Here is a 19494-nt window from a genome sequence, read left to right as displayed (position 1 = left end):
CTGTAATGTTCTATGGTCACCATATACAACCCTGAGATTCATTTTCTTGTGGGCATACTCAATAAATTCATAACAGAATAATAACCGTAGTAGATCCAATGAAAGACCACAATAACTTGGGTGTTCAACCAGTGTACAAAAGACAACAAACTATGCAAATGCAAAATGAAAGAAATAAAAAAAAATTAAGCAACACATATATCAAGAACGTGAGATGAAGAGTCCTCGAAAGTGATTCTATAGGTTGTGGGAACAGTTCAGTGATGGGGAAAGTGAAGTTACCACACTGGTTCAAGAGCCTGATGGTTGAGTGTTAGTAACTGTTCCCTAACCTGGTGCTGTGAGTCCTGAGGCTCCTGTACCTTCTTGCTGATGGTAATGGTGAGAAGAAAGCAGAGTATTCATAGACCGACATGATACAGAGTGGGTTGTCTAGACCAGACAGATCATCATGGTACGATGGAGGTGTTCGGGTCTGCTGGGCACCACAGGGGTTAAACGTCATCCCTGCCAGGCACAGGAACGTTTTCATTGAGATTGTGCTAGATACCGTTATTGCCTCTGTACTTGTTGTCATACTGTAGAACTGTAATTAGCAATTCTACGTAGACTGGTAAAAGTAAAAGGGTCAATTGCTTTGGCTGCACCGAGTGCATTCCTCAGGGTGTCCCCTTCAAGTTCCAGTTTATTGTCATTCAACCATACACACGTATAGAGCTAAACAAAACATCGTCCCTCTGGGACCAAGGTACAGACCACAGTACATCCAGTCACACACAGCACAGATTCTGCAGTTACAATCCAGCACATCCAGTCACAGAATAATAGTCCCTGAGAGACCTGGCCTGGAGATTGACAGGCTGACAAATGGTGCGACGAGCTACCCGCACTATTATAATAAAACAAACAGTCATATAAATTGTGAAACTGCAATAACAAAGGATGTAACGTGACTGGTGTGGGATGAGACTCCTGAAGCCTGGACTGTGCCAGGCGTTGACACTGGCTGGTCGTACCAGTGAGCAACAGGTTCCAGGCTGACCAAAGGACATCCTTCACTGAGCTGGCAGCCTCCAGCAGAACTCGACGCCTGTCTCAGTCTGTAGACACAGCTGCTCCAGACAAATTGTAGCCCACAGCAGTGTAGCAGTGAGTGTAACACCAGTGACCCAGGTTCAATTCCTGTAAGGAGTTTGTACGTTCTCCCCGTGACCGTGTGAGTTTCCTCTGGTGCTCCGATACCCTTCCACATTCCAGAGACGTACCGGGCAGCAGGTTAAATGGTCACATGGGCAGTGTGGGCTCTTTGGGCAGGAAAGGCCTGTTACTGCGCTGTCTATCTCTAAATTTTAAAAACAGCGCACAGCAATATTAAACAAGCCATTTTCTTTATTTTCTTCAACCCCCTAACAAGTTACAGGTGATGAGGTACTAAATCCCTCCAGCTGGGCGAGTGCCAAGGGAGGGTGGTGGTGGGTGTTGTGCCCAGAGGGGGCTGGTGCTGGGGAGTGGGCATTACTCTGGAGGTTTGAAATCAGCTTCCAGCAGCTGGTCCCACAGCTGGCTGTAGGGATGAACCTGGCTGGTCAGGTGACTACTGCCGTCCACCATGGGCCTGTTCTCCTGGCTCCACTTCCGTAAGCCCCCGTCCAGGTTATAAACTTCTGGCATCACTGGGACACTCGGACCAGAGTCCCTAGCCCAAACCTCCGAGAGCTTCTGTGCCATTTGGGAAGCGTGGTATCCAACTGTGCAGTAACAGACCACGGTTCTCTCAGGGCTGCCTGGAGAGAGACAGGGCACAGAGAGGGTTAGACAGACCACGGTTCTCTCAGGGCTGCCTGGAGAGAGAGGGCACAGAGAGGGTTAGACAGACCACGGTTCTCTCAGGGCTGCCTGGAGAGAGACAGGGCACAGAGAGGGTTAGACAGACCACGGTTCTCTCAGGGCTGCCTGGAGAGAGACAGGGCACAGAGAGGGTTAGACAGACCACAGTTCTCTCAGGGCTGCCTGGAGAGAGACAGGGCACAGAGAGGGTTAGACAGACCACAGTTCTCTCAGGGCTGCCTGGAGAGAGACAGGGCACAGAGAGGGTTAGACAGACCACGGTTCTCTCAGGGCTGCCTGGAGAGAGAGAGGGTTAGACAGACCACGGTTCTCTCAGGGCTGCCTGGAGAGAGACAGGGCACAGAGAGGGTTAGACAGTTCACAGTTCTCTCAGGGCTGCCTGGAGAGAGACAGGGCACAGAGAGGGTTAGACAGACCACGGTTCTCTCAGGGCTGCCTGGAGAGAGACAGGGCACAGAGAGGGTTAGACAGACCACGGTTCTCTCAGGGCTGCCTGGAGAGAGACAGGGCACAGAGAGGGTTAGACAGACCACAGTTCTCTCAGGGCTGCCTGGAGAGAGACAGGGCACAGAGAGGGTTAGACAGACCACGGTTCTCTCAGGGCTGCCTGGAGAGAGAGAGGGTTAGACAGACCACTGTTCTCTCAGGGCTGCCTGGAGAGAGAGAGGGTTAGACAGCTCACAGTGCACCACCAGTAACACATCGGCCCGCAAGCACTTCCCAGCACCTACAGTCCTGATGAAGGGTCTCAGCCTGAAATGTCAGCTGTTTATTCTTCCCGATATACTGCCTGACCTGCCGAGTTCCTGCAGCATTCTCTGTGTGTGACACTGACAGTAACAGTATCCTATGTCATACAATCAGTGTACATAAGCTAATGTTACACGTTTCTATTGGGTTCTTTCTGCTTTTTTAAGCTGCACCGGATCCGGAGCAACAACCATTTTGTTCCCCTGTACACTCGTGCTCTGAAGAATGACAAGGAAGAACCTTGAATGTCGTATCCTGACGGGTTGCATCACAGCAATCCAAATAAAAAGCTGCAGAGTGGTGGACTCGGGCCAGTCCATCACAGACACGTCCCTCCCCACCAGCAGTCCTATCTGCAGGAGACGCTGCCTCCAGAAGGCAGCATCCATCATCAGAGATCCCCACCCTCCGGGCCAGGCCATCCTCCCACTCCTCCCATGAGCCCGAAGTCCCACACCACCAGGATCAGTCCTGTTGAAGGATCTCAGTCTGATGTCGATTGTTTATTGCTGCCCGATCTTCTGAAATGCTCCAGCATTTTGTGTGTGGTGGTGGTGGTGGTGGTGGTGGTGGTGTGTGTGTGTGTGTGTGTGTGTGTGTGTGTGTGTGTGTGTGTGTGTGTGTGTGTGTGTGTGTGTGTGGTGTGTGTGTGTGTGTGGTGTGAGTGTGTGTGTGTGTGTGTGTGGTGTGTGTGTGTGTGGTGTGTGTGTGTGTGTGTGTGTGTGTGTGTGTGTGTGGTGTGAGTGTGTGTGGTGTGTGTGTGGTGTGTGTGTGTGTGTGTGTGTGTGGTGTGAGTGTGTGTGGTGTGTGTGTGGTGTGTGTGTGTGTGTGTGTGTGTGTGTGTGTGTGTGTGTGTGTGTGTGTGTGTGTGTGTGTGTGGTGTGTGTGTGTGTGTGTGTGTGTTACTCTGAAACAGCTGCTTCCATTCAACCATTTGTTCTTGAAACGTCAACCAGGACCCAATCACTCAAGTTCAGCACACCTTAGGCCCTTCGATTAGATGCCTCCCATTGCTCAGAGTCGACTGTGGATGTAGTGTCCCAGCCGTCTACGTAATACGCAAGCCAGGACAGTACGGTGTGGACAGCAGCCGTTGCCCATGAGCAGGCTCCTGCTCTCCAAGCAGCTGATGAATCCATCAGTTTGGAGACCGATACAGTTTGGCACCAGTGGTGTCACAGGAGTTGCCGGTCAGCATTGAACTCAATGCCTCAGGAACCAGCTCCAGGTTTTTCCTTGGGGTTTGCTCCCGAAGCCTTCCCCATGAGTGGGTATAGCCACAAGGCAGCGGAGCTTTGAGTTTAGTTTTCCTTAGACCAGAAGACAGAGGAGCAGAATGAGGCCATTCAGCCCATCGAATCTGCTCCACCATTCCACCATGGCTGACTTATTATCCCTCTCAATCCCATTCTCCTGCCTTCTCCCCGTAACTTTTGATGCCCTGACTAATCAAAAACCTATCAACCTTGCGCTTAAATATACCCCATGGTGCCATCCACAGCCATCTGTGGCATTAAATTCCAGATTCACCACATTCTGGCGAAAGAAATTCCTTCTCATCTTCATTATAGATGGGCATCCCTCTGGTCCTAGACTCCCCCCACTACAGGAAACATCCTCTCCACATCCACTCTATCTGTGTCCTCTGGTCCTAGACTCCCCCACTATAGGAAACATCCTCTCCACACCCACTCTATCTGTGTCCTCTGGTCCTAGACTCCCCCACTATAGGAAACATCCTCTCCACATCCACTCTATCTATGTCCTCTGGTCCTAGACTCCCCCACTGTAGGAAACATCCTCTTCACACCCACTCTATCTGTGTCCTCTGGTCCTAGACTCCCCCACTATAGGAAACATCCTCTCCACATCCACTCTGTCTGTGTCCTCTGGTCCTAGACTCCCCCACTATAGGAAACATCCTCTCCACATCCACTCTGTCTGTGTCCTCTGGTCCTAGACTCCCCCACTATAGGAAACATCCTCTCCACACCCACTCTATCTGTGTCCTCTGGTCCTAGACTCCCCCACTATAGGAAACATCCTCTCCACATCCACTCTATCTATGTCCTCTGGTCCTAGACTCCCCCACTGTAGGAAACATCCTCTTCACACCCACTCTATCTGTGTCCTCTGGTCCTAGACTCCCCCACTATAGGAAACATCCTCTCCACATCCACTCTGTCTGTGTCCTCTGGTCCTAGACTCCCCCACTATAGGAAACATCCTCTCCACATCCACTCTGTCTGTGTCCTCTGGTCCTAGACTCCCCCACTGTAGGAAACATCCTCTTCACATCCACTCTATCTGTGTCCTCTGGTCCTAGACTCGCCCACTATAGGAAACATCCTCTCCACACCCACTCTATCTGTGTCCTCTGGTCCTAGACTCCCCCACTATAGGAAACATCCTCTCCACATCCACTCTATCTGTGTCCTCTGGTCCTAGACTCCCCCACTATAGGAAACATCCTCTCCACATCCACTCTGTCTGTGTCCTCTGGTCCTAGACTCCCCCACTATAGGAAACATCCTCTCCACATCCACTCTGTCTGTGTCCTCTGGTCCTAGACTCCCCCACTGTAGGAAACATCCTCTTCACATCCACTCTATCTGTGTCCTCTGGTCCTAGACTCGCCCACTATAGGAAACATCCTCTCCACACCCACTCTATCTGTGTCCTCTGGTCCTAGACTCCCCCACTATAGGAAACATCCTCTCCACATCCACTCTATCTGTGTCCTCTGGTCCTAGACTCCCCCACTATAGGAAACATCCTCTCCACATCCACTCTGTCTATGTCCTCTGGTCCTAGACTCCCCCACTGTAGGAAACATCCTCTTCACACCCACTCTATCTGTGTCCTCTGGTCCTAGACTCCCCCACTATAGGAAACATCCTCTCCACATCCACTCTGTCTGTGTCCTCTGGTCCTAGACTCCCCCACTGTAGGAAACATCCTCTCCACATCCACTCTGTCTGTGTCCTCTGGTCCTAGACTCCCCCACTGTAGGAAACATCCTCTTCACATCCACTCTATCTGTGTCCTCTGGTCCTAGACTCGCCCACTATAGGAAACATCCTCTCCACACCCACTCTATCTGTGTCCTCTGGTCCTAGACTCCCCCACTATAGGAAACATCCTCTCCACATCCACTCTATCTGTGTCCTCTGGTCCTAGACTCCCCCACTATAGGAAACATCCTCTCCACATCCACTCTATCTGTGTCCTCTGGTCCTAGACTCCCCCACTATAGGAAACATCCTCTCCACATCCACTCTGTCTGTGTCCTCTGGTCCTAGACTCCCCCACCATAGGAAACATCCTCTCCACATCCACTCTATCTGTGTCCTCTGGTCCTAGACTCCCCCACTATAGGAAACATCCTCTCCACATCCACTCTATCTGTGTCCTCTGGTCCTAGACTCCCCCACTATAGGAAACATCCTCTCCACATCCACTCTATCTGTGTCTTCTGGTCCTAGACTCCCCCACCATAGGCAACATCCTCTCCACATCCACTCTATCTGTGTCCTCTGGTCCTAGACTCCCCCACTATAGGAAACATCCTCTCCACATCCACTCTATCTGTGTCCTCTGGTCCTAGACTCCCCCACTATAGGAAACATCCTCTCCACGTCCACTCTATCTGTGTCCTCTGGTCCTAGACTCCCCCACTATAGGAAACATCCTCTCCACATCCACTCTATCTGTGTCCTCTGATCCTAGACTCCCCCACTATAGGAAACATCCTCTCCACATCCACTCTATCTGTGTCCTCTGGTCCTAGACTCCCCCACTATAGGAAACATCCTCTCCACACCCACTCTATCTGTGTCCTCTGGTCCTAGACTCCCCCACTATAGGAAACATCCTCTCCACATCCACTCTATCTATGTCCTCTGGTCCTAGACTCCCCCACTGTAGGAAACATCCTCTTCACACCCACTCTATCTGTGTCCTCTGGTCCTAGACTCCCCCACTATAGGAAACATCCTCTCCACATCCACTCTGTCTGTGTCCTCTGGTCCTAGACTCCCCCACTATAGGAAACATCCTCTCCACATCCACTCTGTCTGTGTCCTCTGGTCCTAGACTCCCCCACTATAGGAAACATCCTCTCCACACCCACTCTATCTGTGTCCTCTGGTCCTAGACTCCCCCACTATAGGAAACATCCTCTCCACATCCACTCTATCTATGTCCTCTGGTCCTAGACTCCCCCACTGTAGGAAACATCCTCTTCACACCCACTCTATCTGTGTCCTCTGGTCCTAGACTCCCCCACTATAGGAAACATCCTCTCCACATCCACTCTGTCTGTGTCCTCTGGTCCTAGACTCCCCCACTATAGGAAACATCCTCTCCACATCCACTCTGTCTGTGTCCTCTGGTCCTAGACTCCCCCACTGTAGGAAACATCCTCTTCACATCCACTCTATCTGTGTCCTCTGGTCCTAGACTCGCCCACTATAGGAAACATCCTCTCCACACCCACTCTATCTGTGTCCTCTGGTCCTAGACTCCCCCACTATAGGAAACATCCTCTCCACATCCACTCTATCTGTGTCCTCTGGTCCTAGACTCCCCCACTATAGGAAACATCCTCTCCACATCCACTCTGTCTGTGTCCTCTGGTCCTAGACTCCCCCACTATAGGAAACATCCTCTCCACATCCACTCTGTCTGTGTCCTCTGGTCCTAGACTCCCCCACTGTAGGAAACATCCTCTTCACATCCACTCTATCTGTGTCCTCTGGTCCTAGACTCGCCCACTATAGGAAACATCCTCTCCACACCCACTCTATCTGTGTCCTCTGGTCCTAGACTCCCCCACTATAGGAAACATCCTCTCCACATCCACTCTATCTGTGTCCTCTGGTCCTAGACTCCCCCACTATAGGAAACATCCTCTCCACATCCACTCTGTCTATGTCCTCTGGTCCTAGACTCCCCCACTGTAGGAAACATCCTCTTCACACCCACTCTATCTGTGTCCTCTGGTCCTAGACTCCCCCACTATAGGAAACATCCTCTCCACATCCACTCTGTCTGTGTCCTCTGGTCCTAGACTCCCCCACTATAGGAAACATCCTCTCCACATCCACTCTGTCTGTGTCCTCTGGTCCTAGACTCCCCCACTGTAGGAAACATCCTCTCCACATCCACTCTATCTGTGTCCTCTGGTCCTAGACTCGCCCACTATAGGAAACATCCTCTCCACACCCACTCTATCTGTGTCCTCTGGTCCTAGACTCCCCCACTATAGGAAACATCCTCTCCACATCCACTCTATCTGTGTCCTCTGGTCCTAGACTCCCCCACTATAGGAAACATCCTCTCCACATCCACTCTGTCTGTGTCCTCTGGTCCTAGACTCCCCCACCATAGGAAACATCCTCTCCACATCCACTCTATCTGTGTCCTCTGGTCCTAGACTCCCCCACTATAGGAAACATCCTCTCCACATCCACTCTATCTGTGTCCTCTGGTCCTAGACTCCCCCACTATAGGAAACATCCTCTCCACATCCACTCTATCTGTGTCTTCTGGTCCTAGACTCCCCCACCATAGGCAACATCCTCTCCACATCCACTCTATCTGTGTCCTCTGGTCCTAGACTCCCCCACTATAGGAAACATCCTCTCCACATCCACTCTATCTGTGTCCTCTGGTCCTAGACTCCCCCACTATAGGAAACATCCTCTCCACGTCCACTCTATCTGTGTCCTCTGGTCCTAGACTCCCCCACTATAGGAAACATCCTCTCCACATCCACTCTATCTGTGTCCTCTGATCCTAGACTCCCCCACTATAGGAAACATCCTCTCCACATCCACTCTATCTGTGTCCTCTGATCCTAGACTCCCCCACTATAGGAAACATTCTCTCCACATCCACTCTATCTGTGTCCTCTGGTCCTAGACTCCCCCACTATAGGAAACATCCTCTCCACATCCACTCTATCTGTGTCCTCTGATCCTAGACTCCCCCACTATAGGAAACATCCTCTCCACATCCACTCTATCTGTGTCCTCTGGTCCTAGACTCCCCCACTATAGGAAACATCCTCTCCACATCCACTCTATCTGTGTCCTCTGGTCCTAGACTCCCTCACTATAGGAAACATCCTCTCCACATCCACTCTATCTGTGTCCTCTGGTCCTAGACTCCCCCACTATAGGAAACATCCTCTCCACATCCACTCTGTCTGGGACTTCCAATATTCGATAGGTATTGAGAACCACCCCCCCCCCCACCAGCACCATTCTTCGACATCATGACATAGATAGACATCAGGTAGATCCTGAACTGGCTTAACTTACTGATTCGTCTATAAAACCAAACCATCTTCAACATGTGGCTTACTGATCCACAGACAATAGATGTCTGGAACAGTACCTTGTTGGAAAAACTTTCAATATTTTTCTGTTCAGGTTCAGACCATAAACTGGCTCAAAGTGTTGTGACAATTTGTTGACAAACACAAGGTGTCCCCTTGTTGTCTTTTACATCTACTTAACCTTCAACAGGGTCTCCCCTGAGAAAATCCTACATCCACCAACCAGTAGCACAGCAGTTAGCGTACATGTTGCAGATTCTGTACAGGCCCAGAGCCATCAAACACTCATACATTAACCTTTCCATTTCTGAGATCATTCTCGTGAATGTCCACTGAACCCTTACCAATGTCAGCATATCTTTTATTTAAAACTGCTGACAATATGTGTATGGGACATTGGAAAAAAAAGTTGAATTTCCCCATGGGGATGAATAAAGTATCTATCTATCTATCTATCTAATACTCCAAGTGCAGCCAGGCCAGGGCCTTATAAAGCCTCAGCTCACATCCTTCCTTTTACATTCTGGTCCTCTCGAAATAAACGCTAACATTGCATTTGTCTTCCACTGACTTAACCTGCAAGCTAACTTTCAGGGAATCCTGCAGAAGGATTCCCAAGTCCCTTTGCACCTCTGATTTTTGACTCTTCTCCCTGTTTAGAAAACAGTTTACTCTCTATTCCTTCTCCCAAAGTGCCTGACCGTACACTTCCCTACACTATATTCCACAAGCCACTTCTTCACCCATTCTCCCAATCTGTCCAAATCCTTCTGTAGACACCCTGCTTCCTCAGCACTACCTGCCCCTCCACCTATCTTCATACAGTCTGCAAACTTGGCCACAAAGACAAATTCTATCATCCAAATCGTCCCTGAAGAGAAATGGTCCCAACACCAACCCCAGCGGCACACCACTAGTCACTAGAAGGTAAGCAGAAAAAGCCCCCTTTTCCCCACTCTTTGCCTCCCGCCAGTCTTTTATCCCTCCTGAGCAGCTCTTGTCAAAGACCCTGGGAAAATCCAAATAAACAACATTCACTGACTCTCCTGTGTCTATCCTGTATATTATTTCCTCAAAAGAATTCCAACAAATTTGTCAGGCAAGATTACCTGCCAGGCCCAGCTCCTTCACCACCTTCTCCATGTCGGTGGTCTGTGGGTCGACGCGAATGGCTCCCTCCAAGTGACTGACTTCATATTCGGCCGGACTGCGGACGTCCTGTAACGAAAGGGAGACACGAGTCTGTTGTCTTCGCTCCCTGGATGGAACTTTCCCGCTCTCCCTGTGACCGGAGGGGTTCCCTTCCTTCCGGGATCTCCGTCACCCCCCCCCCCCCCCCCACCCACCCACGTCCCAGCGATGTGCAGGATGGGGAGAGGGAAGTGGAGGGTGATATGAGCGCAAATAGGTCACAGTGCATCCAGTGGGGGAAATGAAGTGGGCGGGGTCGCTGTAAGAGTTGGGCACTAGCAGAGACCCAGTGGGCCGAACGGTCCCAGTGTCAGAGGGGTTTCATACGTGAGGACAGATTTCCGAGAATGAATCTCGGGGTTGTATATAGTGACATATATGTACGGTACTTTGATGATAAAGATTTACTTTGAGAATTTTCAGCGGAGACCGGATCAATGTTTGATTCGGGACTAAGAGTGCCCGACTACAGTGATTGTATGACGGGGCTGAGTGATGATCCAGTCGAGGAAAAGACCCCGGGGTGGGGAAAAGAGAGATACCAGGATACTAAGAGGAGGAAGAGAAGAGTCCCGGGGATGAGGGGGACGTAGCAAAAATTTCCCCGGTTAATTTCTGATGGGGGGGACGCCGCGTTTCGGGTCGGTCTCCAGGAGCTGCGGCCCCGGCGTTGGGCGGTGAAGTTGCCCGGACCCGGTGCCCTACGGGATCGGTCTGTCCGCGCTCACCAGCACTAGCAGCCGTCCCCGCTCCTCCCGAAGCAGCTGCTCCAGCGCGTCCGGGCCCAGGTTTCGCACCGCGGGGAAGCGGTGCCGGAGCCACTCGGTCACCGGCTCCATGTCGTTAGCCCTGCCCCAACCCCGGTTGAGGTCCCGCCCACTGGGTACGCCCATCCTGCGGCCCCTTGGACAGGCCGTGCTCCTACCCTGGAAAACGCCGCTCACCCTGCCCAGTCCCGAGACAGCAGATCCCACCCAGACCCTTCCACAATGCGGCAGGCTCCACGCACAGCAGTATCCAACGACTGGGAGAGGAGTGGGATTTGGTGGTCCCAGGAGACTCCCCACACACACTTCCTGCTGACAGCAGGGACCTTGAACAGAGAGTGCAGTCCCTGTGACTGAACTGCGATCCCTCAGCTCCCGTGTCCAACTGGAAACACATAGCCAGTGACACCCCCAGCCTCGCTCCCTAAGGCAAACCACAAGCCCATCAGTATAATTACCATCCCTTTCACCTCTCTCTGACCCCTCTGTGTCCTCCTGAACCATTCCAACAATGCCCAATGTCGGCTCCAGGTGGTGCCGGCCCCACCACCTTCTGCCTGACACGTTGGGTCTGTATATCAGATTCCACAAGATCAGATAACCGGCCTTTCCAGCTCGTGAGTCAAGTTCCAATGTCATCGTCATGAACTTCGTCACCTCCATTCAGGGCTGCAAACAGTCCCTCCGGCTGAGGCAACTCCTCACCTGCAAACCAGCTGAGGCCGTTTATTGTGTCTGCTGCTCCCGGTGCAGCCTCGCCTACGTTGGTGAGACCCGTCAAAAATTGGGGACCATTTCGTCGAGCACCTCTGCTCTATTCACAAAAAGCGGAACTTCCAGTGGCCAAACGTTTTAATTCCAAATCCTATTGCCGTTCCAACATGTCAGTCTCTTCCACAGCTTCCTCTTGTGCCATCCTCAGGGTAGAGGACAAACACCTGGGTAGCCTCCAACCTGACTGTATGAATATAAACTTCTCCTTAATTCGCTCCCTCTTCCCTCTACTCCTATTCCCCACTCTAGCCTCTTACCCCTTCTCACCTACCTATCACCTCCTCTGGGTCCCCTCCTCCTTGCCTTCCTCCTGTGGTCCTGCCAGATTCCTTCCTCTCCAGCCCGTGACCTTTCCCACCCACCCGGCTTCACCCATCACCATCTAGCAATTCTCCTTCCGCCACCTTTTCATTCTGGCATCTTTCCGCTCCCTTTCCCATCCTGGCGAAGGGTCTTGACCCGAAACGTCGGCTGTTTATTCATCTCTAGAGATGCTGCCTGACCTGCTGAGTTCCTCCAGCATTTTGTGCGTTGGCATGAAAAACTGAGTGTTTCAGAATCACAGAAATAAATCTTGTCTGCCTCCCTTCCAGTGATTCTGACATCCGTGCTGTCGGCGTGGAGTTTGCACATTTCCCTGTCACCTACGAGGTTTCCCCAGAGTGCTGAAATACTCCAGGAATTGGTAGGTTAATTGGGAAATTTCCCACTGATGTCAGTGAAATAATTGCAGGGGGCACGAGAAAGGGTTTCAGAGAAACAAGTGGGGTAATCTGTCTGGTGGGATTGGTTTGAGCTAGTACAGGCTTAATAACGAATGGCCTCCAATGCCACGAGGAAAGCTGAGACGATGAGAGCTGATTCTCGTCTCTGAGCCACAGTCGGTCCAGTATCTGCTGGTAAAGTTCACCAGACATTATGATTTTCTTGTGTTTGCTCCAGATATTCTGATGCCTGTATTGTGGTAATATTCTGGTTTATGTGCAATGTGTGATAGGTTTTCTGGATGCACCGCGGTCCAGAGGAACGTTGTTTCGTTTGGTTGTCTATACGTACAGACGAATGACAATAAACTTGAACTTGAACATTAACATTCGCAAACCCCCATTCCGAGCCCACCAACGCTCTCATTCACCATGTTCCTGAAACTTACACAGTTCCATCTCGATTTGCTCCCTTCCAGCAACGTCTGATGAAGGTGTCTAACATCCCTCTCCACTCCTCCAATCTTGTGGCCTCAGCAGCTCTAGAAATCCCACAACCCTCGCCTAGTCATGAACCTTGCAATCCCTCCGCTCCATCTTACAGATTAACCACAGTTGAAATTGTCTTTCATAAACACCCTCACAGTACTGAGTCAGCAAAATACCACATTTCCAAGGGAAATCGTTCAATTTTCCCAGGTAACGCACAAGCCCGAGTGTTTAGAGACAGTAACGATGGAATATATCCACCTTAGCACCGCTCAGCATACAGTGTCAGACCCGTCCCCACCGGTACCGTACCCCGGTGTTATACAGTGACAGACCCGTCCCCACCGTTACCGTACCCGGGTGTTATACAGTGACAGACCCGTCCTCACCGGTACCGTACCCCGGTGTTATACAGTGACAGACCCGTCCTCACCGGTACCGTACCCCGGTGTTACACAGTGACAGACCCGTCCCCACCGGTACCGTACCCCGGTGTCATACAGTGACAGACCCGTCCCCACCGGTACCGTACCTCGGTGTTACACAGTGACAGACCCGTCCCCACCGGTACCGTACCCCGGTGTCAGACAGTGACAGACCCATCCCCACCGGTACCGTACCCCGGTGTCACACAGTGACAGACCCGTCCTCACCGGTACCGTACCCCGGTGTCATACAGTGACAGACCCGTCCCCACCGGTACCGTATCCCGGTGTTATACAGTGACGGACCCGTCCCCACCGGTACCGTACCCCGGTGTCACACAGTGACAGACCCGACCCACCGGTACCGTACCCCGATGTTATACAGTGACGGACCCGTACCCCGGTGTTATACAGTGACAGACCCGTCCCCACCGGTACCATACCCCGGTGTTATACAGTGACGGACCCGTCCCCACCGGTACCGTACCCTGGTGTTATACAGTGACAGACCCGTCCCCACCGGTACCGTACCCCGGTGTTACACAGTGACAGACCCGTCCCCACCGGTACCGTACCCCGGTGTTATACAGTAATTGATATGTTATATTTCCCGGACTGTGTGTTTGCACGGTACTGAACAGTGCTCCGTGTGTCATCCCAGGGCCTCAGTCTCTTTGAGCAGACTGGTGGGTTGAGGTAAAATGTTCTGAGATGGAGGGTGGTGCCTCAGTGATTCCGATGTCGTGATCTCGGCCTAGTCTTCCTCTGGGCAAGCCTTCAGCGTGTTTGTACTGTCACGGATGTGTGTCCGTGAGCTGTGCGCCAGATGAGGTGACGTTTCTCTCTCTCACCAGGACCGGGTGTACTCGGGATCCCCCTTCGCCCCTGCCGGGGTGGAACCCAGTTCTCGCCAATTCAGCACTTTCCCACCGCAGTGCAGAAAGCTAAAGTGAAATTGTCGGGCACGCTGGGCAGGTTTTGCCCAGACCACAGGGAGGCCTCTCTTTCAGAGCGTCAGCGGTGGACGAGGGCACAGACCTCACTCTTTGGGTGGGTCTGTTGACCCACAGCTGAGGGTGAAAGCCACAGAGGGAGGAGAAACCACACAGGTCAGCGTCTGGGAGTGGGAACCTGACAGGAAGCACACATTAAATCAAAGAGAGAATCAAAAAGATGTGGAAATTAACTGCTGTTCCCTGACATTGCGGAGAAGGCAGAGCGGCTCTCTTCATTAGGAGTCTGAGGAGATTTGGTGTGTCACCAACCACTCTAGCAAATTTCTACAGAGAGCATTCTAACCGACTGCACCACTGTCCGGTGTGGGGAAAGGGGGCACTGCACAGGATCGGAGAAAGCTGCAGAAAGTTGTCAACTCAGCCGGCTCCACCCTGGGCACCAGCCTCCCCAGCATCGAGGGCATCTTCATAAGGTGATGCCTCAAAAAGGAGCCATTCATCATGAAGGACCCCCCTCACCCAGGACATACCCTCTCCTCACTACTCCCATCAGGGAGGGAGTGAAGAAGTCTGAAGACACACACTCGATGATTCAATAACGTCAGCCACAAGCTGCGGTGCTGGAGGGAGAGAGAGAGTGAGAGAGTGTGTGAGGGAGAGAGAGTGTGTGAGGGAGAGAGGGAGAGAGAGTGATAGAGAGAGAGTGAGTGAGAGAGAGAGTGTGAGGGAGAGAGAGTGTGTGAGGGAGAGAGTGTGAGGGAGAGAGAGTGAGAGAGAGAGAGTGAGAGAGAGTGTGAGGGAGAGAGAGAGAGCGAGAGTGAGAGAGAGAGAGTGAGAGAGAGAGAGAGAGAGAGAGAGAGAGAGAGAGAGAGAGAGAGAGAGAGAGAGAGAGAGAGTGAGTGAGAGAGAGATGGAACTTTGGCTTGTCACTGCTATGGTTTGGAACTCTTCCTTGCCCAGACGATTGTGTTGATCCTCGGCACACCGTGCACCACAGATGTGTGACTGTCACTTTGTGTGGATTTGTTGGAGGACCCAGTGGTATCACTCTTGTTGGCCCTGACCTGGAATCGGGGGTGTTCTGTGGTAACCATTCGAAGACGATATTCCTGTGACTGTCACCTGGTGATATTTCTAAGTGGAACTTGGAAGACTCGATGGACAGGATCTTTGACGACTGTTATTTCATTTTACCAGTTTGGAACCTTCAGTTCTTCATATCGCCCTCTCTCTACGTACTTCTATGTGCATTACAAGTCTCTCTCCCATCATTTATTCAGTGGATTACTGAATTTTATTAACTTGCCATCTTAAGACTTTAATAACTGTTCCTAAGCTAGCTAGTTTGGAAGCCCCCCCCCCCCCCCACACACACACACACCACTGTTAACTTTTGTTTATCTTGTTTAAGTTACTATATTATAAGTAGATACTAATAAAGATAGCGGTTGTAACATTAAAACCTGACTGCTGGTATGTAACAAACTAGATATTGCAGGGTCCTGCAGCCACAGTCCAGTGAGTTTCACAACGTTATGTCAGTGATAATAAACCAGACTCCGAATGTAAGTCTGAGATGGGAACTGTGGACGGGTGAGTCAGTGGTCTGATAGCAAAGAGGAAGCCAGCAGCCTGTAGTGAAACAGAGAGGGCCAACGGTCAAAAACCAATGCCAGAGAGTGAGGAGTCTTACAACACAGAAACAGGCACTTCAAACCACTAAGTCTCGGATAACCATAAACCACACACTCACACTACGTAGTGGAGCCTTATTCTCCTCAACTCTTCCCTGAAACCTCCCCCTCCCTCACACATGTGTGGCAACTGGGAATGTCCAATAACCATACATTGATGCTACGCTGTGCCCACCTATCAACGGGTGCTGATGAAGGGTCTCAGCCCGAAACGTCCCCTCCACAGACGCTGCTTGACCTGCTGAGTTCCCCCAGCGTTTTGTGTGTGTGGCTCTGGATTTCCAGCATCTGCAGAATCTCCTGTGTGTAAGAGACGTGGCGTGACGTGGGGCAATTGAGAGAGGCCGATTACCACACTGTGATGCCAGGTCAGATCCACAGTGAAACTCAGTTACACAAATCCTTTTTGTTATTCTCTCCACTTTTCCCTCCCCCAACTGTCCCTGAATTCAGCTTTAAATTCCTGGGTCCAGCCGTAAGCGCCACCGCAAAAAAGGCACAACAGCACCTCTGCATAGAAGTTCACAAAGATTCAGCATGTCACCAAAAACTTCTATATCTACACCGCGGTGAGTATCCTGACTGGGTGCATCAAGGCCTGGTATGGAAACACCAATGCCCAGGAATGGAGAAGGCTACAGGAAAGCCCAGCCCATCGCAGGTAAAGCCCTCTCCATCACTGAGCACCGTCACAGGAAAGCAGCATCCATCACCAGGGACCCCCACCACCCAGGCCACGCTCTCTTCTTGCTGCTGCCATCAGGAAGGAGGTGCAGGAGCCTCGGGTCCCACACCACCAAGATCAGGAACAATTATTACCGTACAACCATCAGGCTCCTGAACCAGAGTGGCTAACTTCACTCAGCACAACTCTGAACTGATTCCACAACCGACAGACTCAACTTTCAAGGATTCTACAACTCAGTATTAGTTTTTTTTATTTGCACAGTTTGTCTTTTGCACATTGGTTGTTTGTCAGTCTTTCATAAATTCTGTTGGTATTTCTTTATTTTCCTGTAAGTGCCTGCAAGAATATAAATCTCAAGGTGACATATAGTATTTGTACGTTAAGTTTTATAACTTCAATACATTAAACTAATTCAAAGGAAGACACGAGAGACTGTGAACGTGAGTCTAGCTTTGCTTTTACTTTAAGTGAGGCGTGCACGTATCACGTGGTAGCGTGATGACGTATGCAATTCACGTATTTATACATATAACCCATAATGAATTCTTTAAATAAACAAGTATGTTTAATAAACTGACATACACTGTATTCAAGATTACCCATATATTAAATACACAACACTGTACTTTGATAATAAATTGACTTTGAACCCCCCCCCACCCCCACACACACACAGGGCAATTGAGAGAGACCAATAAACCTACTGCTCGCGTGTCTGGGATGGGGAGGGGGGAACGCCCACATGGTCACACAGAGAGAATGCGAATACCACATAGACAGAACCCAGGTCACTCGGACAGTGAGGCACTGCCTACAGAGGTACTGCTTTCTGAGGCAGCACAGTGAACCCCGTTCAACCTCGGCACCTGACACTGTCTGTGTGAAGTCTGCACGTCTTCCTTCAGACCGCGTGGGTTCCCCCGGCGCTTTGCTTTCCGCCCACATTGCAGAATGTGTGGGATGGTGCGTTAAAACCCAGTGCAAATTAGCCCTAGTGTAGGGAGGTGGGGTGCAGATACCTCTCTACCAAAGAAGGTGTAAGGCACTCCTTCCCTCCGCTATCTGTTCAGCCCCCAGTCAGGGTCACGTGAACCCGTGGGAGCGGGCGGTGGATGATCGTATGAAGAGTCGGTGCATATCACAAGTCCTGGTTATGTGATCACTGACGCCAGGCAGACAATCTCTGAAGGGTGTTGATAATGGCTGGGGTCACCCGTCTTGTAAAGACACTGCCCAGAAGAAGGCAATGGCAAACCACCTCTGTAGAAAAAATTGCCAAAAACAATCTTGGTCGTGTAAAGAGAAAAGAATAAGCAGATTAAAGATAGATGGAAAGACCAAGATGGCCCTTGTCATGCAGCACCTCCCTTGATGATGGGAAGGTGGGGAGAATGGGCTATAGTTAAAGTAGGGGGAAATAAGACTGCTTTGTGAGTCAGCACAGTCTTGATGGGCTGAATGGTATTAGCCTATTATTGTTTCTGTACTGATATATAGTGACAAGCTTGCCTTGCATACTACTCTTACTTACTTGGGTCCTTAGCTCCCAGTGGAGTCCAGGCCATCGCTGACCTCCCCTCTTCATCATCCTATGAAGTCGATGGTCTGGTTGGAGTTCATCGAAGTTTCTGTAATGCATTGCCTCCCCTGTACAGGTCACTGGCCGCTGTACAGCTTCTCCAGAGCCCTGACCCGCTTCCACCTCTCACAACAGTCCGACAGCAGGGCCTTGTATACAGTTCATACAGATCAACCGTTACAGTGCATTGCGGCAGAACAAGAGGAAACTATAACGGAATGAAGTGTAACAACCACAGAGAAAGTGCAGTAAGGTGCAAGGTCATAACAAGCTACATTGTCCATTTGGTCATACCAGGGACTGGTAGGACAGGAGGATAGGAACTGTTAGGGCAAAAAGGCACAGCCTTAGAGCACACAGAGATGAGGAGGAATGTCTTTAGCCAGAGGGCTGTGAATCTGTGGAATTCATTGCCACGCACAGCTGTGTACTTAAAGTGAGGTTGATAGGTTCGTGATTAGTCAGTGCGTTGAAGGTCACACATAGAATAGGGTTGAGAGGGAAAATAAAGCAGCCGTGATGGAAACAGAGAGCAGACTCGATGGGCTGAATGGCCTAATGCTGTTATGTGGAGGGACCTGGGCAGTGTTTTTGAAATACAAAAGGGACAGAGGTTTCATTCGGGACCTGCTGAGTTCTCAGCGCTGTGCTGGGAGCCAGCAGGAACAGCTTCAACAGCAGATTTCCAACGGGAATTGGAGAGGCTGTGGGGGGTCGTGGCCAGGGGATGAGCTGAGTTCTCAGCGCTCTGCTGGGAGCCAGCAGGAACAGCTTCAACAGCAGATTTCCAACGGGAATTGGAGAGGCTCTGGGGGGTCGTGGCCAGGGGATGAGCTGAGTTCTCAGCGCTCTGCTGGGAACCAGCAGGAACAGCTTCAACAGCAGATTTCCAACGGGAATTGGAGAGGCTCTGGGGGGTCGTGGCCAGGGGGTGAGCTGAGATATCTGTGCTCTGCTGGGAGCCAGCAGGAACAGTTTGAACAGCAGATTTCCAACGGGAATTGGAGAGGCTGTGGGGGGTCGTGGCCAGGGGATGAGCTGAGATATCTGTGCTCTGCTGGAAGCCAGCAGGAACAGCTTGAACAGCAGCTTCCTGACAGGATTTGGAGAGGTTGTGATGGAGGGTGAAGTTCATTCAGCTTCCCAGCACTGGGCTTAGATGGGCTGAATGGTCTCCCATAGGGCGGAATGATTCCAGGATTGTCTGGAATCAGTCCCATTCATTAAGGCATCACTGAGGTTTAAAGTGCTCCATCCAACATAAAGGTTGGGTCTCCACCGTTAGT

General features: G+C 51.1%; 1 protein-coding gene across 2 annotated transcripts; it reads right to left on the bottom strand.

Moving 5' to 3' along the window:
* Window positions 1-1371: 1371 nt before the first annotated feature.
* Window positions 1372-18353, bottom strand: LOC140731561 (HTH-type transcriptional regulator Rv0324-like). Of its 2 annotated transcripts, none has more exons than XM_073053078.1 (3): window positions 18161-18353; window positions 10051-10159; window positions 1372-1784 (listed from the first exon to the last, which is right to left on the bottom strand). In XM_073053078.1, exons 1-3 carry the CDS (start codon window positions 18266-18268, stop codon window positions 1516-1518), a joined length of 486 nt encoding a protein of 161 aa, XP_072909179.1. In that variant the 5' UTR covers window positions 18269-18353; the 3' UTR covers window positions 1372-1515. The 2 variants fall into 2 exon arrangements, with proteins under 2 accessions (XP_072909179.1, XP_072909178.1); XM_073053077.1 differs by lacking the exon at window positions 18161-18353 and adding an exon at window positions 10861-11255.
* Window positions 18354-19494: the final 1141 nt, after the last annotated feature.

This window comes from Hemitrygon akajei, chromosome 8 (genome assembly GCF_048418815.1).
Source record: "Hemitrygon akajei chromosome 8, sHemAka1.3, whole genome shotgun sequence".
Taxonomy (NCBI): domain Eukaryota; kingdom Metazoa; phylum Chordata; class Chondrichthyes; order Myliobatiformes; family Dasyatidae; genus Hemitrygon; species Hemitrygon akajei.
The sequence above is the reverse complement of the archived record's forward strand: the minus strand, read 5'-3'. Positions and strand labels throughout refer to the sequence as shown.

Excerpts from the sequence above, each read along its gene's own strand:
- LOC140731561 (XM_073053077.1), bottom strand. The coding sequence starts at position 11,025 with ATGGGCGTACCCAGTGGGCGGGACCTCAACCGGGGTTGGGGCAGGGCT. Across the intron at positions 10,160-10,860 it reads GGGGACGGCTGCTAGTGCTG|GACGTCCGCAGTCCGGCCGA; the intron begins GTGAGCGCGGAC and ends CTTTCGTTACAG. Across the intron at positions 1,785-10,050 it reads GAAGGAGCTGGGCCTGGCAG|GCAGCCCTGAGAGAACCGTG; the intron begins GTAATCTTGCCT and ends GTCTCTCTCCAG.